This window comes from Xenopus tropicalis, chromosome 4 (assembly GCF_000004195.4).
Source record: "Xenopus tropicalis strain Nigerian chromosome 4, UCB_Xtro_10.0, whole genome shotgun sequence".
NCBI classification, from domain to species: Eukaryota; Metazoa; Chordata; class Amphibia; order Anura; family Pipidae; genus Xenopus; species Xenopus tropicalis.
In genome coordinates, this window is record NC_030680.2 from 138668479 (window position 1) to 138694004 (window position 25526).

The window sequence follows — 25526 nt, forward strand, 5'->3', positions numbered from 1 at the left end:
AAAAGGGAATCATTTCACCATTAAATAAACCCAATAGGGCTGTTCTGCCCCCAATAAGGGGTAATTATATCTTAGTTGGGATCAAGTACAGGTACTGTTTTATTATTACAGAGAAAAAGGGAATCATTTGTAAAAATGTGAATTATTTGATTAAAATGGAGTCTATGGGAGATGGCCTTTCCGTAATTTGGAACTTTCTGGATAATGGGTTTCCAGATAAGGGGTCCAAAACCTGTACGGAACATTGGGTGCCTCCATGGATATGTCTCTGAGCCATGGATCTATAAGTATTTTGATTGTTGGACCAGAAACTGAATGACTGGATTGTCATAATTAGGTTAAACGAGCAGCTCAAGCAATTCATTAACAGCATATAGGTTCGGTTTCCAATAGTTACCCAGAAGGGCTAGATATTAGCTCAATGTGGCCACCCACGTGGCATGGTCAGGGCATGAGCACCCAGACCCAATGGGACCAACGCTGAGCACTGCTGCCATATACACATACATGTGTTACCCCATTGGAAGGCCAGACTGCACCTACCTGATGTACCAGCCCTTATCCAGGCTTATCACGTGGCTACCCAGGAGTGTGGCTACCCAGGAGTGTGGCTACCCAGGAGTGTGGCCCACAGAGATCCAGACTCACTAGAGACCAGATACATGGCCTGTGTCAAGCTGAATTTTCAGTCAGATCAGAGGTTGAGCTGCCAGATCTGCCCAGTTGATCATTATGGAGACCACCCAAGCCAGGATTAATACAGAGCTTGAATAGAAACTGATCAACTGTATGAAAAGTCTGTCTGATTGCAGCGTATTCTATATGCGTGCTGCAGGCTGCACTTGTTTCTGTACATGGCACCAATAAAGAGGGCCAGACACGTACTGAACCAATGGACCCTATGCTGGGGGAAGGAGATCTGTCTCTCTGTCACCTGTGCTAATGCCACCCTGCTTTTTAACATATGGACATGTATTAAATCTACTGTATTATCTTACAGAGCTAATTAGCAGTTCACTTAGACGCATGCTGCAGACTGCACTGATTTCTTAGCAGGCAGGCATGAGTCCGCCCCAGTCACATTACTATAATGTTCGAGGTGCAGCTCATTGGAGCCATAATAAATTCATAGAAATGGAAGCAGTTACCTGGCCACCTGGTTGATGACAGAAGCAAAGTTGGTCGGCCCATACAGCTGAACTGTTCGAAGACTTTTAAAATACGCTTCCAGCACTCCCTGGATTCCCACGCAATTGGGGTTTTCTATATCACCGTTCTACAGAAAGAAAAGGCGCAGGTAAGAGCAAGAATAGGGATTTCATGTTAGCAATCAACTTGCATATACAGGTATAGGACCTGTTATCCAGAATGCTCGGGACCAAGGGTATTCCGGATAAGGGGTCTTTCCGTAATTTGGATCTTCATACCTTAAGTCTACTAAAAAATCAATAAAACATTAATTAAACCCAATAGGATTGTTCTGCCCCCAATAAGGGGTAATTATATCTTAGTTGGGATCAAGTACAGGTACTGTTTTATTATTACAGAGAAAAGGGAATCATTTAACCATTAAATAAACCCAATAGGACTGTTCTGCCTAGAATAAGGGGTAATTATATCTTTGTTGGGATCAAGTACAGGTACTGTTTTATTATTACAGAGAAAAGGGAATCATTTAACCATTAAATAAACCCAATAGGGCTGTTCTGCCCCCAATAAGGGGTAATTATATCTTAGTTGGGATCAAGTACAGGTACTGTTTTATTATTACAGAGAAAAGGGAATCATTTAACCATTAAATAAACCCAATAGGGCTGTTCTGCCCCCAATAAGGGGTAATTATATCTTAGTTGGGATCAAGTACAGGTACTGTTTTATTATTACAGAGAAAAGGGAATCATTTAACCATTAAATAAACCCAATAGGACTGTTCTGCCTAGAATAAGGGGTAATTATATCTTTGTTGGGATCAAGTACAGGTACTGTTTTATTATTTCAGAGAAAAGGGAATCATTTAACCATTAAATAAACCCAATAGGGCTGTTCTGCCCCCAATAAGGGGTAATTATATCTTAGTTGGGATCAAGTACAGGTACTGTTTTATTATTACAGAGAAAAGGGAATCATTTAACCATTAAATAAACCCAATAGGACTGTTCTGCCTAGAATAAGGGGTAATTATATCTTAGTTGGGATCAAGTACAGGTACTGTTTTATTATTACAGAGAAAAGGGAATCATTTAACCATTAAATAAACCCAATAGGGCTGTTCTGCCCCCAATAAGGGGTAATTATATCTTAGTTGGGATCAAGTACAGGTACTGTTTTATTATTACAGAGAAAAGGGAATCATTTAACCATTAAATAAACCCAATAGGGCTGTTCTGCCCCCAATAAGGGGTAATTATATCTTAGTTGGGATCAAGTACAGGTACTGTTTTATTATTACAGAGAAAAGGGAATCATTTAACCATTAAATAAACCCAATAGGGCTGTTCTGCCCCAATAAGGGGTAATTATATCTTAGTTGGGATCAAGTACAGGTACTGTTTTATTATTACAGAGAAAAGGGAATCATTTAACCATTAAATAAACCCAATAGGGCTGTTCTGCCCCCAATAAGGGGTAATTATATCTTAGTTGGGATCAAGTACAGGTACTGTTTTATTATTACAGAGAAAAAGGAAATCAGTTTTAAAAATCTAAATTATTTGGTTAAAATGGAGTCTATGGGAGACAGGCTGTCCGTAATTCGGAGCTTTCTGGATATCGGGTTTATCTGGATAACAGATCCCATACCTGTATTGGAACATCAACAGCTCAAAAGTGGGGACCTGACCTGCCATGGCCATGCCCAGCTATGCGCAGATACAGCCTTTCCATCCCAAACCCAACCCGCAACTAGGGATGTAGCGAACCTAAAAAAAAAAGTTTGCGAACATGTTCGCGAACATACCCCAAAACCCGCGAATATTCGCGAACTTTGCGAACCCCATAGACTTCAATGAGAAGGCGAACATTAAAAAATAGAAAAGCCATTTCTGGCCAGAAAACTGATTTTAAAGTTGTTTAAAGGGTGCCACGACCTGGACAGTGACATGCAGGAGGGGGATCAAGGGCAAAAACTTCCCTGAAAAATACTTTGTTGGCACAGCGTTGCGCAAAAAACGCAAGCTATTCTAGCGAAAATACGCTGCTTTTTTGCTATGTCGCGCTTAAACACCATGAAAACGGGATTTGCGGAAAAACGCCATGTGTGACTTGTGCGGCGTATTGTACAATGCTTTTGCGACGATAAAAAACGCGGCGGAAAACGCGGCGCGAACCCAAACTGCGAACATACGCTGAAAGTTTGCGAACATACGCGTTCGCGAACACCCAATGTTTGCGCGAATTTGTTCGCCGGCGAACAGTTCGCTACATCTCTACCCGCAACCCTCCATCTGTTGCTGAACCCATAACTCCCAGATCCCTGTAAGAATCTAATAACAGCTGGGGCTGCAGTACGAATACTGTGTATATAACTAATGTTACAGAACATACGCTTTGCTTTGTGTCTTTCTCCCAAAAGGTCTCTGTGGTGCTGGGGACACACAAACAGCTGTGTGTTAAAGGGGAAGCTCAATCGTGAATAACTGTACATATAGGGCAGACTTGCAGGCTGCAGATCCTGATGCTCAATAACTTGCACATCCGAATGACTCGATTGTTAGGGGTGGGCCACATAGCACTCGATTGAAGGGGCATTCTGCATCTCTCTGCACTGCAAAAACACATTCTTCAAATGCATCACGCAGTGTGCAAAGTTCAATAACTTTTTTTTTTGCACACTGCATGGTGCATTGTAAAGATCTCTTAATATGTAATTGGGCATTTTTCCTCTTTTTGTGCATAAAGCCTCCGTGCTGATCAACAGGACAACAGGAACTATATCCAATAGATATTTGGCCAATTTTATGGCAGATATCAGCTGGGCGGGCCATAGGGTGCCATACGTAAGCCAATAAGCTGCTGACTTCACTTGGAGGGGCCACGTTGGCAGCTTTTATCACCTCTGTATATATCCCCTCTATCTAGGAGCCACACTGGAGAGTTATTCAGCTTAGTCCCATCTTTAGAACTGTTTGGTTGTAGCTAGGGATGAACATTTTCTGCTTGGGCTTCTCCTGTGGGCTGGCAGGAAAGGAGACCCTTATAAATGGCAAAGGTGGCGTTACATTAGCCGGCTGTAATCCGCAGTATGGGGTTTGGTCAGGAATTATGAAAAAAAATTCTGCACCCCTATAGCCAGGTTTTACTCTCTTTTATTGAAAGCTCAGTGGTGGGGGTAAGTGCCCAGCCTCGGCCTTCAGGCTTCTCCTTATTACCCCTACCTGGAGAAATCAACCATGCTTTCACATATCTCCTCCATACTCCCCAACATTTAGAAAAAGGCAGATGAACGTAGGAAGTCTCCGGCGGTTACAGCTTTTCCGACTGCAGAACATGAGAGGGCGCAGAGCTGTCAGTCACCTGTCCACTTTACTTATAGAATGGGATTTTGTATCAGCGGGGCCCAGACTGACAGTTGCACTTCCCATGTGGTTCTTCAGCAGTTGCAATATATTTGGAGTATATCTCTTAGGGGGTCCTAGCCTTCAGCATCAACCTTTAACCCTTCATGATGTTTATTACAGTCAGTAAGTTTTGGTGAAAAGGGAGACAATGAGGAGCCAGTGTAGGTCTGTTTGTGGCCCTTGTTTACTTCGCCCAATCGAATTTTAGCATTCAGCCTGCTCAGATGCACTGAGAAACGCACTGTGCCAACATGCACCATTTAGCTAACTCTCCCCAGATGCATTATATTGTTCCCTGTGCCCCGAATGCATTATATAGCTGACTGCACCCCAATGCATTAGATAGTTGACTGTACCCCAAATGCATTACATAGCCGACTGAGCCCTAAATGCATTACATAGTTGACTGTACCCCAAATGCATTACACAGTTGACTGTACCCCAAATGCATTACACAGTTGACTGTACCCCAAATGCATTACACAGTTGACTGTACCCCAAATGCATTACACAGTTGACTGTACCACCAAATGCATTACACAGTTGACTGTACCCCAAATGCATTACACAGTTGACTGTACTCCAAATGTATTACACAGTTGACTGTACCCCAAATGCATTACACAGTTGACTGTACCACCAAATGCATTACACAGTTGACTGTACCCCAAATGTATTACACAGTTGACTGTACCCCAAATGTATTACACAGTTGACTGTACCCCAAATGCATTACACAGTTGACTGTACCACCAAATGCATTACACAGTTGACTGTACCCCAAATGCATTACACAGCCGACTGAGCCCTAAATGCATTACATAGTTAACTGCTCCCTAAATGCATTACAGAATTGACTGTACCCCAAATGCAATATGTTATTTACATGCCCAAAAGCATTGCACAACTCACTGCCCCCAAACACATTACGTAACCAACAGGGCCTCAAATATGCCATACAGCCTACTGAAACCCAAATGGGTCCCATGGCTATGAGTGCCTATGATGCCTACTTAGATGTTACTAATCAGATCTACCATCATCGCCAGAAAGTGACTGTAGGACATAGACCAAAGGGACAGTTCAACAATAGTTAGGTCTGAAGATGGGAATCCCCAACAAAGCCTTTCTTTTAACAGATCATTTACACACGGAATACGAGTGACAGCGAGATGAATAAATAGTACAAGAACGCATTTACAGACCAGAGCGAACTCATGGGAAATCTTGCCATCTGGCGGGATCTTGGCGCCGAAGCCATACGCTGGGAACAGTTTGTCACTGTCATAGTCCTGGATAATTTCTCCGACGGCTTTCAGTGCCATGCCATATGCGTTTAGCTGGTACGGGTTCATGTAATGCAGAGAGGTGGGCTGGGAAGGGTTTCCTGGGGAGACACAAGAAACAGGAAGAAAAATAGATTTAGGCAGGTCTATCCCGTAATATACTCTTGCACAGTTTGTTTACTTTGTCCAATACTCTTGCACAATTTGTTTACTTTGTCCAATACTCTTGCACAATTTGTTTACTTTGTCCAATACTCTTGCACAATTTGTTTACTTTGTCCAATACTCTTGCACAATTTGTTTACTTTGTTCAATACTCTTGCACAATTTGTTTACTTTGTCCAATACTCTTGCACAATTTGTTTACTTTGTCCAATACTCTTGCACAATTTGTTTACTTTCTCCAATACTCTTGCACAATTTGTTTACTTTGTCCAACCGTCTTTGCCTGAAATCCAATGGTACTTTCCTTTCTCTCAGACCAGTAGGAATCCCCACATATAGTTCAGAACTAGCTTGGTTCAAACCAAATCAGGGTGCTTTATGCCTCTCCCTGATATGCCTTGACAGTGCCATTATGGTAACACCTGCCCCAGTACACCCTAAACCCATATCAGCAACCCTTACCTCTTTTGGGGTCTTCCAACTGGGTCTGTTCTGCCTAAATTGGCAGATTCAGCAAGGCAAGACCCCAAAGCAAATAATACTCTTGAGCAATGGGTGCTGAATGTCGCCTATCCCAGCCTTGGTGGGGGCAGCTGAACGTTGTAGTTCAACAAGAACTGCAGGGCTGAAGGTTGCAGAGTTATTATTTATGGAGTTTTTCCCTGTTAGGGTGCTGGCATTGCAATATGCCCTGGTTATAAAATGAATCAAAGCAGAGATGGATTGGAAGTGTATTAGACAAATTCCCTTTTTGCCTTCGGTAATGAATTTCTGCTTCAGACGACTGAAATAGCTCAGAGTTTGATAGCCCGGGGATGATAAACATTTAAATGCATCTTCTACACCAGGCCTTTCCCATACGCAGCTTCCAGAAATAGCCTGGGCTCAAGAGCTGCTGCCACACGTCTGGGAGTCAATTGAGCAGGTTTATTAAAGCCAGAGCAGGAATGAAAGCCATCTGCAACTCCACATTCAGAGCGGGCCCTCGACGACAACCTGTGCCTGAGAGTTATCATAGCAACCAAGCCTGCCGTACCCCCACCAACACATAACCTATGTTATATTCAGGTTTCTGAGAGCCCACAATTAATTGGAACGGAGGGGAAAAGTTGCAGGGAGGAAAAAATAGCTCTCCAGACTCACCGTTCGATGCTGTAAAATCAATGGCTACTGTGAAGTTTAATTGCGTCCTAGAAAAAAAAAAGGAGAGAAAAGTAATTGCAGAATCTCCGTCTAGCTCCTCGGCTGGCTGTGACGAGATGGCTGGATAATTCCCCAGCTTGTACACTCTTACAAATTGAAGGCAATCAAATGATCCTCTGAAAAGCAACGTTCCCTCAGATCCGACAAGTGACTGCTTCCATTGTGGCTCATTAGGGCTCTCCTGCCGGAGCGAGAGGGGCCGGGGTTGCACAGTGGGACACGGTTTGTACGTACAAGTTCTGCTCCTGTCACACAGACAAGGTCAGACGAGAAGCACCGGGCAGTGACTTATCTACTCAGAGCTGTGGTTAGGTGGGGCTAACAAGGTGCCACATTCCCCAACCAGTTTCCCAAACTGTGTAGCCATAGATCCCACCATCACCAAGCTCTGATAAATGCAAGTTCACCTGGACCAGGTTCAGGGTACTAGATGTGCCCTACACTCCAAGTGGCATACTGTGTATATGCCGAGACTTGGGGGAACTGGAAGAGGGCTGCAATGATGGAACTAGAAAGACGTACTTGGCTTGCCTTGGGTGGCATTATCAAGTGCAACCCACTGTCAGGGCTGGAACAAAGGGCCTAGGGCAAGTTGCAATTGTTTTTGGGTGGGGTGTAGTTCCTACTGGCTCAACCGAACTCTCTCTGCAAGGTTCACTGGGCATGGGGGCACAGGAGTGAGATGTAGTTGTTGTGGTACAGTTTGTTGGGTCTGGTGACTAGCTAAAGATGTGGGGGGTAAGGGTACAAATTGCATCACATGGCCAAGGACTCAATATCCTATTGAGGTTCTGCTCACTATCACCATCACAAAAAGTTGATCCAAACCACCCACTCCCAACCTGACCCATCCGTCCACCTCTGTTTATAGACTCACACCTGCCCCGCCCTATCTCGGGCGTCACAAAGGGGGTGGGGAAGGCGTGAGCCTATAAACAAAGGCTGCCAGAGGCAGAAGCCTGGCACAGTAAAGGTGGCCATACGAGTAGCGATTTTCGATCTTTCGCACGAAAGATTTTTCCCACCTTCCACAGACGTTCAGGGCTGAACCATCAGATATGGAGGTAGAAACAATAGGATTTTGACTCCTTCTGCTGATTCAGCCCTGAAGGTAGATTTTGGTCAGACGCCTTCAATGGCGCCCAATCAAAATCTTTTAACCTGGCCTATCGACGAGTTGCTTTTTGCGATATCAGTCGCCTCATCGAGCAGCCATACACGCACTGAATATCGTACGAAACGAGGTTTCATAAGATAATATGGGTGTGTGTATGGCCAGCTGAAGGTCTTGGGTGGGGAGGGCAGAAGGAAAAGCTCAACCCAATCCTGCCTGTGGCCAGCAAACAGGGCGAATGTCGGGCCGAACCTGACCCGAGGTTTTTCAGACTGACCTGCACTTCTTTCCTTCCCCTGACAATCTAGACCACTGCAACACTGTATCGGTGAGCAGCTCTCCTCTAGCCAAGACTACAATCCCCACAATGCCCTGCAGGTTCTATGACTGCTGACCAATGAAGGCAAAGAATACCAGAGGTCAGCCAGGTACTGTGGGGACTTGGCAGCAGGAGAGTTGATTCCTCATTGTCATTTACTTGCAAGTGCGGTGTAGAAAGTGCAATTTTAGACACAATTTGCAGTATTTTTATTTTTTTTACCAAGAATGCAGCAGTTTTTCAATAATTGCGGCGCGAGGCAAAGTTGGATTTGATGCAGTTGCAGTTGATGCATCAAAATGTGTAAACTGTGTCATTTGGTAACATAGTAACATAGTAACATAGTAAGTTGGGTTGAAAAAAGACATACGTCCATCACGTTCAACCATAATGCCTATATATAACCTGCCTAACTACTAGTTAGATACTAGGTATATTAATTTAATTGTGTAATTATCTGTAACCATTAAATGGTTTGTGTGTTTCACTGCTAAGCTGCTTTGTTGTTTGAGTATAATGAGCCTCATTGCCCTGTTTGCAGAATCCCTCGCACAGCGATACGGGCGCAGGGTAGAAACGCACCCATGAGACATATTCCTTCCAAGGCGCAGTGACACGCATAGGGTCGTTAAACAGGGAGGAAATGACTTACCCTCCTTTGATATAATCTACAAATGTGTATTCGGATTCAGCCTTGAAGGACAGGAGTGTCACCTGGAAGAGGAGATAGAGAGGAACATGAGAAACATAATAATCATGATCAGACATTGGCTGCTAAATATAAACTGCACGTGTGCCTCCCACTGTTATTTTCCATTACGGTGATAGTAATCGCTCGGATAATGGGATGGGTTCAGCCCACAGGCTACTGGAACAGCTCTTTCCAACCTTATTGGCTACCTACCTACAAGTGACTGGCAGTCAGTGGAATTGATGGCTCCTATGCAAAACCTTTGGCAATCCCTCTATCCTGTTCAGACTAATTACTATTGCCCCTCCATGGACCTCGATAGGGGCCCAGGCGATGACCATTTAGGCCAACGGAAAGGCAACTGGGACCATTTTACCAAAAAAGTAAAAGAAAAATTACTCACCGTCCCCGAATTGATGTATTTCTTCTTTTTGCACTTCTTTTTTGGATTTAGCACCTACGGACAGAGAAATGACAGATCAAGGATGCCCCTGCGTTAAGCAGCAGCAGCGCCAGCGAATTCATCTTCATTAGTGAGCGGCGTAACACATTCATCAGCATTGGACGAGGGCCCCTACCTGCGAGGCCCCACAATTACTGTGACACTCAGCACACACGCAGCGGGGGGAATAATGAGATGGAACTGACAGTCGATATTGGGCATGTCCAACCTGCAGCCCGTTAGCTAGGATGGCCCCATCACACATACAAACTTCAGATGATTAATAGCTAGCTGGAAATTCATTTACGTACATTCTGCATGGCTGCATAGAAATCAGTGCAGAAGGCAGCATATATATATATTCTATATATGAAATGAGTAACAGAGAAAATCTGGCCAACCTAACTCTACCTAACTCCATTCACACACCAGTTATGCCTAAAGGTGCCCATACACGTTAAGATTCGCTCGCTTGGCAAGATCGGCAAGCAAGCGGATCTTCACCCGATATCCCCACCTACGGGTGGCTGATATCGGGGAGCGTGCAGGCTAATTCGATCATTTGGCCCTGGGGCCAAACGATCAAATTATATTGGCGCCAACGATCCGATGCGGTCCCCGATCCGACTAGATTTTCTAACCTTCCCGAATGAGATCTGGTCGATTTCTGGCCAGATATCGATCGGCCAGGCCCGTCGGTAGTCCCCATACACGGGCCGATTAGCTGCCGAATCGGTCAAAGGGACCCATATCGGCAGCTAGAATCGGCCCGTGTATGGGGGCCTTAACCCCGAAATGACTGGGTGTATTTGATAGATCTCTCCATAAAAGGCTCACATATCTGCTTTCTGTAGGGGCACAGTGTATCTGTAGCCTTTAATGAACAGCATACGGCAGAGCTTGAGCGTTCCTAGAGGTGTCAGCCATCAGCCTTGGAGAGGGCCCCTGGGGCCTGAAAAGTTACGGTTACGGGCTAAATTGCCACGTTGGCTCCCAAAGGATCCGGCTCAGTTGGAAATAATCATGGCCCTTAAAGGCGGAATATGTCCTATTTATAAACAGGCATTCATGGCATTTATTTTCCTTCAAAGGAACGAGCACTTGGATATTTCTTCCCTACATATTATCAGTATCACTAGGAAAAAAAAAAATGAGCCCCTCAACCCGGCCCGGTGGTACTCATAGGTGGAAGGTGCACCCGATGTGAGCGCACACCCCCAGAAGTGGCGTTGTTTGTTTAAGATGGCGTCACTGTGCATATGCGCCCAGGGTGGTAGGTAGAGACTGAGTAACTATATACAGTATGCTATATACATTGTATGATTCAAGGCTGATTAGTATTTAATTTAGATTCATTACATGGCAGCATAGAAACCGGAACTCTCTGCATCAGAACTGATAAACACTCAGCCCTGTAATGTCAGTTTCTATGACAGATGTGACCCTTTCCGTTGATATTTAATGGTTGTTACCGACCCCTAGGATTAGCTTCTGTAACGGCAACCCAGAGCCCACTGAGCACGTGCAGTGCCACTGACACACAAAAGATGGCCTAACAAGATCCAAGATGGGGAGTTTCTGTTGACAGCTTTCAATCCCTGGATCATTACTGCTATAGGGTTGCTGAATGTCTGAGCTGATACAGTTCAGTATATAAAATACAATATTTATTTGATATTCTTTCTCCAATCCTTTGCCCTTTTTTTGCCTAATTTTATATAAGGGTAATAATTCACTCCTTCACTTCCATTCAGAACACACAAGCAAAGCAAAGTCCTTACCTCGTATACGCTGAACTGACTCTGCCCTCGGGATAACTCTCTGTAGCTTGTGGTGAACTCCCCTATGAAGTCATGGCTGGAAAACAATACACCCGCCATTAACTTACCCCCATACTGACATGTACATGTGATTTTGTAGTGCCCCATAGTGACCTTACGCCATTGCTAGCCAATTGATATGAACTACTTTGCCACCATTTTGCTCTTGATTTTGTTATGTTGGCATTGAAAGAGTTTATTAAGAGTGTCAGTTACTGGGTAAAAAGCAGCAAGGAATGGAATAGGAATAGGTTTTCTTTAGAGCTACTGTACCTCCCTACTGTGTCTATTACTGTGCCTTCTGTATCTACTGTACCTCCTGACTATGCCTATTGTATCTACTATTGTACCCACTGTATCTACTGTACTTACCCACTGTACCTAATGAAGCTGCTGTACCTCCCTACTGTGCCTTCTGTTTCTACTGTACCTCCCTACTGTATCTATTATTGTACCCACTGTATCTACTGTACTTACCCACTGTACCTAATGAAGCTGCTGTACCTCCCTACTGTGCCTACTGTATCTACTGTACCTCCCTACTGTATTTATTATTGTGCCTACTGTATCTACTGTACCTCCCTACTGTATCTATTATTGTGCCTACTGTATCTACTGTACCTCCCTACTGTATCTATTATTGTGTCTACTGTATCTACTATATGTGCCTACTGTATCTACTGTACCTCCCTACTGTATCTATTATTGTGCCTACTGTATCTACTGTACCTCCCTACTGTATCTATTATTGTGCCTACTGTATCTACTGTACCTCCCTACTGTATCTATTATTGTGCCTACTGTATCTACTGTACCTCCCTACTGTATCTATTATTGTGCCTACTGTATCTACTGTATCTGCCTACTGTGCCTTTTGTATCTACTGTACCTCCCTACTGTATCTATTATTGTGCCTACTGTATCTACTGTACCTCCCTACTGTATCTATTATTGTGCCTACTGTACCTCCCTACTGTATCTATTATTGTGCCTACTGTATCTACTGTACCTCCCTACTGTATCTATTATTGTGCCTACTGTACCTCCCTACTGTATCTATTATTGTGCCTACTGTACCTCCCTACTGTATCTATTATTGTGCCTACTGTATCTACTGTACCTCCCTACTGTATCTATTATTGTGCCTACTGTATCTACTGTACCTCCCTACTGTATCTATTATTGTGTCTACTGTATCTACTATATGTGCCTACTGTATCTACTGTACCTACCTACTGTATCTATTAATGTGCCTACTGTATCTACTGTACCTCCCTACTGTATCTATTATTGTGCCTACTGTATCTACTATATCTGCCTACTGTATCTACTGTACCTCCCTACTGTATCTATTATTGTGCCTACTGTATCTACTGTACCTCCCTACTGTATCTATTATTGTGCCTACTGTATCTACTATATCTGCCTACTGTATCTACTGTACCTCCCTACTGTATCTATTATTGTGCCTACTGTATCTACTATATCTGCTTACTGTATCTACTGTACCTCCCTACTGTATCTATTATTGTGCCTACTGTATCTACTGTACCTCCCTACTGTATCTATTATTGTGCCTACTGTATCTACTGTACCTCCCTACTGTATCTATTATTGTGCCTACTGTATCTACTACATCTGCCTACTAGGCCTTCTGTATCTACTATACCTCCCTACTATGCATATAGTATCTATTATTATGCCTACTGCATCTACTATCTATTGTGCCTCCTCTATCTACCCAAAATTCAGGACTGTTTCAGGAAAATGGTACAGTAGCTACGTAGGTAGGTACAATAGGAGTAGTAGGGAGGTCCCTTCTATGCCTATTGTACCTACGTAACTACTGTACCATTTTCCTGAAACAGTCCTGAATTTTGGGACAAAAAAAAAGATCAACAAAGGTGCAAGTCTTGCAGGGGGGGGTGCAGGAGGGAGCTTTTGGCGTGGCTGAAGCAGGTTGGGGTGTTATCAGCCATATTCTATTTAGATTTACTTTTTTTTATATTGGGGGGGGGGGGGTCACATTTTTTTTTTAACTTACACTTTACTAGCTGTTAACAGATATCTAGTCACTGTACAGAGCAGGGATCCCCAACCATTTATACCCCTGAAGGTGCCAATGAGAGCTATAATTGGATATTTAATTGCCACTATGAGGACAGAAAGCCTACAGGAGGCTCTAACTAGAAATTTAAAAATAAGCACCTGCTTTGAGGCCCCTGGGAGCAACACCCAAGGTGTTGGGGAGCAACATGTTGCTTACGAGCCACTGGTTGGGGATCACTGATTTTGAGTATGTTTCTAGATGTGCGTTAGTTAGTGTACTTGGGGGCCCTGCTGGGGTTGCAAAAAACCTGCAATTTTTTGAAAGCCCAGTGGGTGATAGAACTATTTTATTAAGAGAAGTCCTAGAGAAACGATAGAGAGGCGCCACTCACCTTCCTCCCCTGTCCCAGTCGTAAACGTCCACTTTCACTGTCCTGTAACATAGAACAGACGTAATGGTTACATTCTGTATAAGTGACAGCGCCCCCTATCTGTTTGCTTCTTGTTCATCCTGATACATATCTACACCTTCCCACCAAGTCATGTCAGTGGAGTCTGTCATATATGTATTCATTCACATATATCTGTATTTATATAGCTCTCTGTACAATAACAGAACAAACAGGAAAACATTGCAAAAAAATACATAAAAGATGCATAACAGTGGTCCCTGTCCCACAGAGCTTGCACTCTAAGTTATATGAGATGCTCAGTGATTTTACTGTGGGTCTTTACAGACAGAATCTTGTAATGTTCCTAAATCCTATAGTCATACGTATGATTGGTTAAGTATTGCCTGCAAACTATGTAATTCTGTGTAAATGTCTATTTCTGCACAGCATATTGTCAAAGTTGACACCAATCCAAAATAAATTTTTTGTGAGAAATAAGTTTTGAGCAGAAAAAAAAGTACAATAATAAATGTCTGGAAAATAAAACTTTTACATCATTTACAGTAGGGGGTACATTATCCCTTATAATACATGAGTGATACTCAGAGTTCCCTGTATAACTCAGCCTGCAGCCTTGTGCCTTTATATGGGCACAGAACCCCTCAGTGACTTCTAATATCCTTATCATTTACAGTAGGGGGTACATTATCCCTTATAATACATGAGTGATACTCAGAGTTCCCTGTATAACTCAGCCTGCAGCCTTGTGTCTTTATATGGGCACAGAACCCCTCAGTGACTTCTAATATCCTTATCATTTACAGTAGGGGGTACATTATCCCTTATAATACATGAGTGATACTCAGAGTTCCCTGTATAACTCAGCCTGCAGCCTTGTGCCTTTATATGGGCACAGAACCCCTCAGTGACTTCTAATATCCTTATCATTTACAGTAGGGGGTACATTTTCTCTAACCAGTTTATGTTACCAAAGTACTTTCCACATAATTCTTACAGATTAGAGTTATGTGGGTAATGCCAAATTCATGCCACTATGGCTTGATACAGTCTAACACATATACAAACTCTCTATACTCAGAGAATGAGAGGGTAACCCCCAAGGCAATGCTGACTGATTATATCGGACAGATTTTCCCTGATGAACAGAGTAGCGGCTCACGCTGAGCAGGTAGAAGCCCCGCAGGCTCTGTAATTCCTGATTAGTTGGCAGATTTCCCCAGTGCTTGATTACGTACCTTTAGATGGCACCCTGCAGCACCCACTGGCTGACAAAGGACTCCCTGCTACATGTTCTTTTATTGCTACCCACCTCCCCATCCCAGGGTGCCTTCACCCTCTCTATAGTCATTTCCCTTCTGCCAGTCATTGGCACGCGGCTAGCCCAGCCGGGCACACACAAGCCTTTCTGGCAGCAACAACACAGCCTCATAGAGGCCCCTTTGTGGGGAAATAAAATCACAATACTGTGTAGCACTTTCTTGATATTTTCAAATTATACATTAGAGATGTCCATCCTGTGGCCCAACAGCTATAACTGAACTGCAACTCACAGGATTTCACAGCTCAGTAGGCTCAATAGAGTTGTAGTTTGGGGATTGGCATATTAAATATCTCTAATATATCTATTTCTCTCCCTTGGATGGTATTCACAGCCTCCCTACATTTCCAGGTGCCCCTTTATCTCTAACTCTGACCCAATAAGCTATAAATGAAGAAGCGCACAGACAGTAAGGCGTAGTAACAATACTGCAAACAAACAAATGGCCATAAGTATTGGGACACCTGCCTGTCCAACATCTCATTCCCAAACCAAGGGGATCAATAAGAAGATACCCCTCCCTTCGCTGCCTAACAGCCTCTTGGCTTCTTACAAGTTTTCTAGACCCGCAGATGTGGCCCTATGAGTGTGGCTCCCAGCATCATGTCAAGATCTCCCATGACCTCTTTTTGTGACATTGGTTTTTAATATCAAACTTGTCAAATGGTGGGTAATTATCCCACATGAAGCCCATTTTCAGACAGTGTCAGACATTAGTTGCAATGATATTGGAGAGGTTGTGCACGTGGTGTCTAATTGGTGCGCCAGTTCATCCCAGGGATGTTGCATTGGGTTGAGGTTTGGTTTCTGTGCAGTTCAGTCAAGTTCTTCCCCTCCCATCCCAGCAGCCCATTCTGTATGGAGCTCAGTTTGTAGATGGGGGGGTTGAAACAGTAAAGCGCCTTCCCCAAACTGTTGCCCCAAATAGGAAATAAGAAGACCAATGAATAGTGCTCAGTTTGGCACTGACAGTTGAGGTTGCACTTCTCACTTTGGGCCTGATTCACTAAAGGGCGATAAAAATTATCGCACGCTTTTTCGCGTTAAAAAACGCAAAATAACTTGCGCGCGATTCACCATAGTATTATCGCGTGCGAAAAATCGGCATTTTCGCATGGGGTATTTCTCGCACTAGTTTTACCGTTTTGCGTTAATTTCCGCGCTGAAAAGAATACGATCGCATGATTCACTATAACTTTTGCGCGCTAAATATCGCATTCGGCTATACGAAAATTAACACCTACTACAGGCAGGCGAAAAATTATACAAAAGTACAGTAAATGAGTTTTTGCAATAAAATATGGACTTACAGTGTTATTTATTCAAGTCTGTGTTTCCCCCAGAGTGACGCAGCCGCCAGTTTGCAGCGAAATGTTCATTTTTAATACAGTAATTTTCCGCAAGTATTGGCGTGTATGGCTAACATGGCGTGCGTTCATTTGCGCGACTATTTCTATTTGGCTACAAGTGATGAAATGTTTCGCCAGGCATGGATTCGCAGCGAATTTTTGGACGTGCGTTGAATTTTTTCGCGGCGGATTTTTTCATGCATTTCGCAAAACAATCCGCCAATGGCAAAACGCATGAAAAAATTCGCCACGCAAAAGTTCACCGCACATCCAAAAATTGATACAAGTGTCAAAAAATAATAGTCACGGGCAACAATTTTTTTGCCCGCACAACATTTTTGCCGTTTCGGGGATCTTTCGAAAGATTTGCTAATTTTTCACTAAAGAAACCAGAACACATTTGCTCATCACTAGGGGCTACTATTTATAAGCATCTACTATTTATATGCTACCATTTATATGCTACCATTTATATGTGGCTAATATTTATATACCACCATTTATATGCGGCGACAATTTTTATACACTATTTCTATGCTACCATTCATATTCGGCGATTATTCGCGTAATTTAGCGCATGTACAGGCAAATACCGCATTGAAATAGTCTTTCGCGAGTTAAATAACGCATGCAATATCGCGCGTAAAAAAGCGCGAGTATGCTTATAGTGAATCGTGCGAAAAATCGCCAAAATTAAGCGGCGGTAAAAATTTTAGCGCACAATAAGAATAGTGCACGTTTTATCGCCCTTTAGTGAATCAGGCCCTTTGGCTCTTGGCGGTTCCTTTCTGTATCTTCATTTTGCCTTCATGGCTGAAGTGTTTCTGCTCCCAGATATTCAGGCAGCCGTATTTAGCCTCCCTTGTCCCCTGCAGACATGGCATTCCTTGTAAGTGATCAGCGCTCATTTGTATGCAGGTATTCCCTCTTAGATCTTCCCCGGCTTTATTCCATCACCGCAAATGTTCCTATTTAAGCACGCGAGCATTCATCAATCCTGTCAACATCCTAGCAAGCCGTCTCACCTACCCTTGTTCAGCCCGTCACTCAATATGACATTCAATTGTCACGGATATTTCTTCCGTATGCGTTCCAGATACACCCACTCTATATCCGCGCCGGTCCCTGTGTGCCTTAAGGTCTCATCTTGGGGAAGCGATGCTCGGGGCCCAGAATTACTTACAGAGGGGCTACTCGAGTTGCCTGGAAACAGATTAGAGTTCTGCTGGGACTGACCAGCTCTGCGGAAAATAGCTCAGTAATGAAATGACAAAAATTTGGAGTGGAAACTTATTTGCTGTGCCGGATATTCTTGGAACTGTGGCTGAATGGTTGATGCACCGATACACTGGTTTCCAGGACCTGAAGGAGGCGCCGTCTAATACAATAAAGTACACAGGAACCCCTGCTAAATCCCACTGCCCCAGGTTCTTAGCACTTTTGAACAGAACCAGAGGCCCTTGTCTTCCATTCCAGGCTGGCTGGCTTCCTTTCCCATAACACACTGCTTCATAACTGAAATATGTTTGGCCAATATTATTCCTCTCCACTTGTATGCATCTGAAGCAGAAGGTCTGTCTAGCTGTTTGTCCACCCAATGTATATCTGCCATTTAGCACCCATCCCCATTAAAGGCTTATTCATGAAACAAGTGCTGAGTGCAAACAAAGGACACCGTATGTACATGTCCACAAATCGCTATATGAAATAAATGAGAATTATTCTTAAACATTTTGTAATACATGTAATAAGACCTTATCAGTCACTAAAGGGAAACTCCACCTAAACAACTTAAGCTTTTTAAAAAACATAATTTCAAGTAATTTTGCAATATACATCAATCAATAAATATGCAGCCTTTTCATGATATTTAATGTAATAATATGGGTTGGGACAGTTCCCTAAGCCCCGCCCCCTGTTCCCCTGCTGGTCTGGCTGACTACTTTGTGACTCAAATAAAATGTAACAGTGGTCGCCTGTCCCCAGCCTTCAGCCTGCCTCCTCCCAATCCCACAATTCCCTGCTGCACACGTGATGTTAATAAGGAAAGGAACATCCCAGTACAATGCATTGTGGGTTATGTAGTTCCTGCATGCTGTCTGTAAGCTGTGGAGAAGTTGTTACAATTTGTAACATCAGTGTTTTAGTCCCTCCTCCCCTGCCAGGATTTCAAATGATGCAGAAAGAGAAGAACTGTGTTGCAGCTGGATTTCAGCATATAAAATGGTATTTATTCCTATTTTTTGAAGGAACAGATTATAGGGATAGGGATATTAGGGGTTTCTGTGTTGCGTGGGGCTCTTTAACACATTTTAGTTAATAATCCAAAGTTCCCCTTTAACAGCTTTGGACATATATTCATATTTAATAAAGCCGGTTTCATAATCTAAGTCTAAGAATGTAAAAAATGGGTTACGGCAAAAATGGGTCACCAGTCGGAAGGCTGAATATGGGTCAAATCTAATAAGTGTAATTTGTGCTCTTCTATGTGGAACGATTCCTGTTCTAGTCAGGGCAATTTACATGCAGTCCTGCAATGAGCTCACATAAACAAGCCTTAGACTATCCCATCCAATCTAACAGCCAATAGAGTGGGCCGACCCCTCTGGTGGGATTGGGTTTTTATTTAGATTTTGCTCCTATCTCTGGATTCTGTAGGAGAGATGGGTGGCAGGAATTTTATATCTAATGGGAGAAGAATACAATCCAGGCAGAAGAGAATATTACAGTATTATTATGATGGGAACCAGTACATAGAGACTGCACTTATTGCTGCTGGTGCTATAAATGGCAAAGTGTGGCTAGAAGTGGCTAGAAGTAGGGTAAAGCCGGGGGGGGGAGGCATACAGAAGCCCCTACCCTTCCATTGTGCCACAGGGGATAGGCACAGGCAAGGGTTGTTTAGTTTTAGGTGAATACTTCTTTAATATCCTAGATCAGGGCTGTCCAACTGTTGGCCCGTGGGCCAAATGTGGCCCTCCTAAAGATTTTTATGGCCCCAGACTGCTCAGAGGCTCCATAGACTTTACCATATGATAGGGTTGTCACCTCTCCTGCCCAAAGACTCTGGGCAGGGAGGGAGGGGCATGATGTCACAGGGCGCTCACACTGCTACAGGGCAGGCAATAGCGTGGCAATTGCTGATTGGCCAATCACTGCATCAATCTTAGAGAATCCTGCCTGATTTTCCAAATTGGAAAAAATGGGCAGGTAGTTTTAACCCGGACCGGCCTACCGAAAACCGGGTTGTCTGGGTCAAAACAGGACAGGAGGCAACCTTATTATATGACATGAACATTTTAATTGAATCTGGTCCTGCAACATTCTGTTACAACTGGGGCACCAAATGTAATAAGTTGGCCACTATGGAACCATATGGAACTATGGCTGAGCTGCAACCTCATGGGGCCCTGACTTGAAAAATTCAGACAAGTACTGTTCTAAGTTTTAATTTCACGGCAAGGCAATAACCTTCAGAATGAATACTGGGGCTCCCAGACCTGTCATAATCACCGTTGCACAGTGCTCGTACAGGGATGGTGAACGGCTGCCATACTGGATTCAGTGTGTTCTTTATTACTTCTGTCTTGTGGCAAATGGTGAATCTGCAAAAAAAAAAAAAAAAATGCAGTAAGAAATATTACTTCTTGGCCGAATCCTGAACCGAATCCTAGATTTGCTGCACCCCTAGTTTTAATGCAAGTTTTCTAGGCTGGTAATGCATTTAATACAGGCCATGCATATAGCAACAGAATATTTGAATGGTTTTTTTACCCATCTTTATACATATACCCATAAGCGCTACATTTATAGTGAGCTAGATAGTCTCAAATGAATCTGGGACATCTCCGCTCATGTTCTGAAGGGGATATGAAGTAGAAGCTAAAATGTGACATGTTTATATATTGTGTGATTGCAAAAAATGTGCAGCAGAGGCCGCGGGGATTTGGTTGAGTAATGTAAATAGTGGGCAGGTTTGGTTTTGTGCCGGGGAGACCACTAGGGATCTGGAGGCTCTTAGAACTAGTGAATTTCCCTTTCCCTGGGGCCAAACAATCGAATTATAATGGCGGCCATGGGTGCAGTCGGTTTGGGGACCGCTTTAACGAGCCAATGCGGTCCCCATTCCGACTAAATCTTTTAACCCGCCCGATCGTTATCTGGGCAATTTCAGGCCAGATATCAGTCGCGCATGCCCCTCGTCCCTGCCCCTACACGGGCCGATAAGCTGCCGAATCAGTCCAAGGGACCCATATTGGCAGCTACAATCAGTCAGTGTGTGGCCCCCTTTACACTGGATGGTTCAGTTGTTCCAATCGGATCATTATTAGATCATTTGATAAGCAGGGTCCCAAATACATTCTTTATTTTATATTTAGGGATAGCTTTTTCCCCAAAGATCAGAGCCCCTATTCCCAGGCCTTCCCACAAATATAGGTACTCCAGCCAATTGATACCTCTCATGAGTACGGTTGTGCAAAGTGTAGTTTAGAGGCGCAATGCCATGTTTTTTCTCCACAATACAGCATTTGTTCCCAGAATTCCTGCGTTACTGCACCTCACAATTTAGGTTTCGATGAATAGATGGAAGTTGCAGCTGGCATTTTCAGACTCAGGATTGTGTCCAGGGGCGCTGCTACCATGAAGCAAGTTGAGAAACTCGCCTCAGGCGGCAGCACCCCCCGAGGTTACCAGGGGCAACAAAAAGGCGCTCCTGGTAACTTTAAGAGCTGAATTTCCGGTTTCTAAAACGGAAATTCAGCTTTCCTAGCGCAAAGAGCGCAATCTCTACATTAGTGATGCCGAGGGGGGGGGGAGCGGTGTTGGAGGAGCCGCCTCAGGCAGCCAAAAACGGCCCTGATTGTGTCACTACCAGCAAGTGTGTAAAACATGCCATTAGTCTCTAGCGCCTACTGATTTACCCCATTAATGGGCGGCAGTAGCTCCAGGGTACCCCAGGGTCAATAGACGCAGTAGCACACCATTTATCAGCAGGGTTGGTGTTGCCACCTGGTCGGTATTTCACTGGCTTAACTGGTAAAATACCAGGCAGGCCTGGTTATTCCAAATTGGCAATGTAGCTGCTGGTAAATTTGTAATAACTTGTCCTTTGCCCCCGGCCCGCCTCTGATCCACCCCCGACCCGCCTCCTATCCCCTCTCCCATCCCCCCTCTTCCAGCCCCTTTTCCAGCTTGCTCCCGTCGCTATTTCCCTTATATGCGGCTCACCAAAATAATGCCCGCCCCCAATTATGTCAAAGCTCCACCCCTGACATAATGGACCTGCAGACTTGTGGACCTGTCCCTGCTCTGGCCGGTATTAACATTGAGAAGAGGTTGCAACCCTAGAAGAGGCAGGATAGATACAAAAGCACTCCAACTGCGCCCCCCAAGTAGTGCCCAAACGACCCCTAATTCCAGCCCTGCATTTAAAACTATCCGCGTGTGAATCACTAGCATCAATATTTCCTAAGTAACGCATAGGGGGAGACTCATTGGTACAAATACTTTGGTTTCTGAGAAAGACACCCGTGGAATAATCTATTTAAGTATTTTTTTCAGAAATCAATAAACAGGAGTTTACAATACTAAACCTCAGTAAATCCTGGCTTATAATTAGAATTGTAATCTTACATTCAACGTATTAAAAAGCTATGAACTGATGAGGGACGGGTTTTTCATTGCAAGGTGATTATATTCTCACACACGTTGGCTCCAAGTGAAACAGTATGGAGAAAAGGAACACGCTTTCCCCTGATGATATTACGGGGAATAATAGCAAATAGGTAGAAAGTAGAAGTTAATGTATAGGCTCCTATCACTGGATTTTATTGATAATTCAAATGTAAGTACTTTTATTCATGTACATATTTGAGCCATACTGACAGACTCCACATGTTACCACTATGCTTCATATATAAAAAGAAACCGTGCCCTCTATACAAGGGGATTAGGGATAATCGTACTCCAGATACCCCCCAGGCACTCACGTTAGGGACTAAATGCTGCTGCCTTTTGCCTCCTCTGACCTGGAACTGACACAATCATCTTGGCACGCAAATTCTTTTAGGGGTGTCTGGCAGTTTTAGCACCCCATAGATTGTACATTCAATAAATAATGCAGTGGAGTGGATATTTATTATGCACAACAACAATTACCCCAGGCAGATTGCATTCAGGGACTTTTTAAAGAGATTCTGTCATGATTTTTATGTTGTAGATTTTATTTCTAAATGACACTGTTTAAATAGCTAATAATTCCCTCTGCCATTTAACATTTTATTCTTGAACCAACAAATGTATTTGTAGCTGTAATATTGGTGTGTAGGCGCCATCTCAGTGCATTGTGCCTGAGTCTGAGCTTTCAGCCAGCGCTACACATTAGAACTGCTTTCAGCTAACCTATTGTTTCTCCTACTCCCATGTAACTGGAGGAGTCCCAAGCCGGACTTGGATTTCTTACTATTGAGTGCTATTCTGATACCTACTGGGAGCTGCTATCTTGCTCCCTTCCCATTGTTCTGCTGATCGGCTGCTGGGGGTGAGGGGGGGCGGATATCACTCCAACTTGCAGCGCAGCAGTAAAGTGTGCCTGAGTCTGAGCTTTCAGCCAGCGCTACACATTAGAACTGCTTTCAGCTAACCTATTGTTTCTCCTACTCCCATGTAACTGGAGGCGTCCCAAGCCGGACTTGGATTTCTTACTATTGAGGGCTATTCTGATACCTACTGGGAGCTGCTATCTTGCTCCCTTCCCATTGTTCTGCTGATCAGCTGCTGGGGGGGGGGTGGTATCACTCCAACTTGCAGCTCAGCAGTAAAGTGTGCCTGAGTCTGAGCTTTCAGAAGGAGCCAGCACTACACATTAGAACTGCTTTCAGGTAACCTATTGTTTCTCTTAGTGCAACTGTGACTTGGCTGAGCCAGACTTGGATTTTTACTATTGAGTGCTGTTCTCATATTTATCATTTACTAAAATTCAGAAAGGTACCAGCAGTGATATTAGTCCAGAGCAGAGCAAGGGCAGCAGCATAGAAACATGGAGGTGTTATCAGTTCATGCAGTAATCCTTGAGCAGAGGACACCTGGTTACCTGCCCATTGTTATGCTGATCTGGTGCTGCAACACAGCAGTAAAGGAAGACTGAAGTTTAACAGATCTCAAGTCACATGACTGAGGTCATTTGGGAAAGTAAGGCAATGGCTAGTCTCATGCCAGATTTCAAAATTAAATATTTTTTTCAAATATTTTTAACTTTTTTTTTTAAATGCATTTCTGTATAGAATTCTGCTGAAGAAGCACTATTAACTAATGTTTTTTTTTTATTTGTAAAAAAAAAAAAAGAACAGAATGCCTTTACACTCAGTATTGTGTTTGCTACACCTCTACTTACGTGCCATCCTCGTTGCTGCGGTAAAAGACCAGAAAGGGATCAGATTTGCCAAAGAAATCTTTCTTGTCCAGTTTGTTAGCGCACAGCTGCATAGTGACAATGTCCTGCGGAAGGAACCAAACAGAGGTTAGTCCTAGGGCTGCAGGCTGGAGCACATACAGAAAATATCTACCAGCGATAGATTGTTCCTACAGGGGGTCCATGATGCCAGTGTAAAAGCCATTCTTGTGCAAGTCTAAAGCCGGCCCTGGATTTTACCCAATGGCTGCAGGGCAGAACAATGAGTGATACAGTGTAAGCGTGCGTATAAGTGCGCATCTTGTGAACTGCACTGGTGTTGGGACGTATCTACAACCCCAATCTCCTGTTTCACAAGTTAAGAAGAGAGTCTATGCCACTGTAATTACAGGTCCAAAGTCGGCTCCAGTTCTAGTAGCCCAATCACTAAACGAATCAGCAGGTGCCTTCTGAAAGTATACATCTGATTGGCTGCTGTGGGCAACTAGAGTAGAAGCACTTTTGTGCCAGTTATTACATTATTCCCAAGGGTCAGTATCCTGCACTTCAATTATTTTTATACAGTTATCCCCTGCCGGCACTTGTGAGGGAAGCAGTAAGTCAGCGGCAGTCAGAGCTTTGCCAATTCTGCATTACAGATAAACACACTCCGCCTTCACAGGGTACCAGAAAAAGTGATGTTAACGGAAAATGGGGTAAAAATATCACTTTATGGAGTTCCTAGTACATTAAGGCTTTATCTTTCTGATAAAGAAGGAAAGAATTAAAACTGAGTCATCTGACCGTTCTTCTCCTGCCTTTCAAGATGTGGCTTGTTGCTAACCATCTGTTGCCATCGCTGGCTTAGGCCATACCTGCTGTGAACGTAACATGGGATACAGTGATGACAAATGGCACCTGACAATAGTTCTCAGTAGAGGGTGAGGCAACTTTCAGCTGAAAAGTATGATTCTTTGCGTATCTGAGCTACTTAAACAAATTTTATTGGCCAAAATATAGAAACCATGTTGACTGATGACCCAAGCTGATGTGGTGTGTGGTTCCCTTGGGCTGCTGCACCCAACATTACAGTCTCAAGCAAATTGTTTATCTCTAAGATGGAAACCATGCATATCTCGCATTGTATGGGGCCTCCCAGTTATATCAGTGCCAGTCTCTACTTTAAAATAAAACCTCATTTCTTTTCATATAGACAGTGTATTTGGGATGGACTTACTGGTGAACAATAGAGTTTACTGTATGGTCTTTTCCTATTCTTATACCTAGTGATCATATCCCCCCGTAACCCCCTGACTTGGCATGTTTCCAATGATTAGAATAAAAATGTGGAAATGTAGAATCTTGGTTGCTGGGACTCATTAACCTTTTGCCTATAATGTCATTTCTACAT

At 43.6% G+C, this 25526-nt stretch overlaps 1 protein-coding gene across 2 annotated transcripts in view; it reads right to left on the bottom strand.

Annotated features, from left to right (window-relative positions):
* Positions 1-25526, bottom strand: part of cpne5 (copine V) — a 177751-nt gene that overhangs the window by 13157 nt on the left and 139068 nt on the right. The window contains 9 exon segments of one of the 2 annotated variants that reach the window (NM_001102940.1): positions 1149-1276; positions 5762-5943; positions 7151-7197; positions 9296-9357; positions 9738-9791; positions 11558-11633; positions 14038-14079; positions 20226-20330; positions 24119-24222. In NM_001102940.1, the coding sequence (NP_001096410.1) occupies positions 1149-1276; positions 5762-5943; positions 7151-7197; positions 9296-9357; positions 9738-9791; positions 11558-11633; positions 14038-14079; positions 20226-20330; positions 24119-24222 (800 nt within the window). 2 annotated transcript variants of the gene reach the window in all.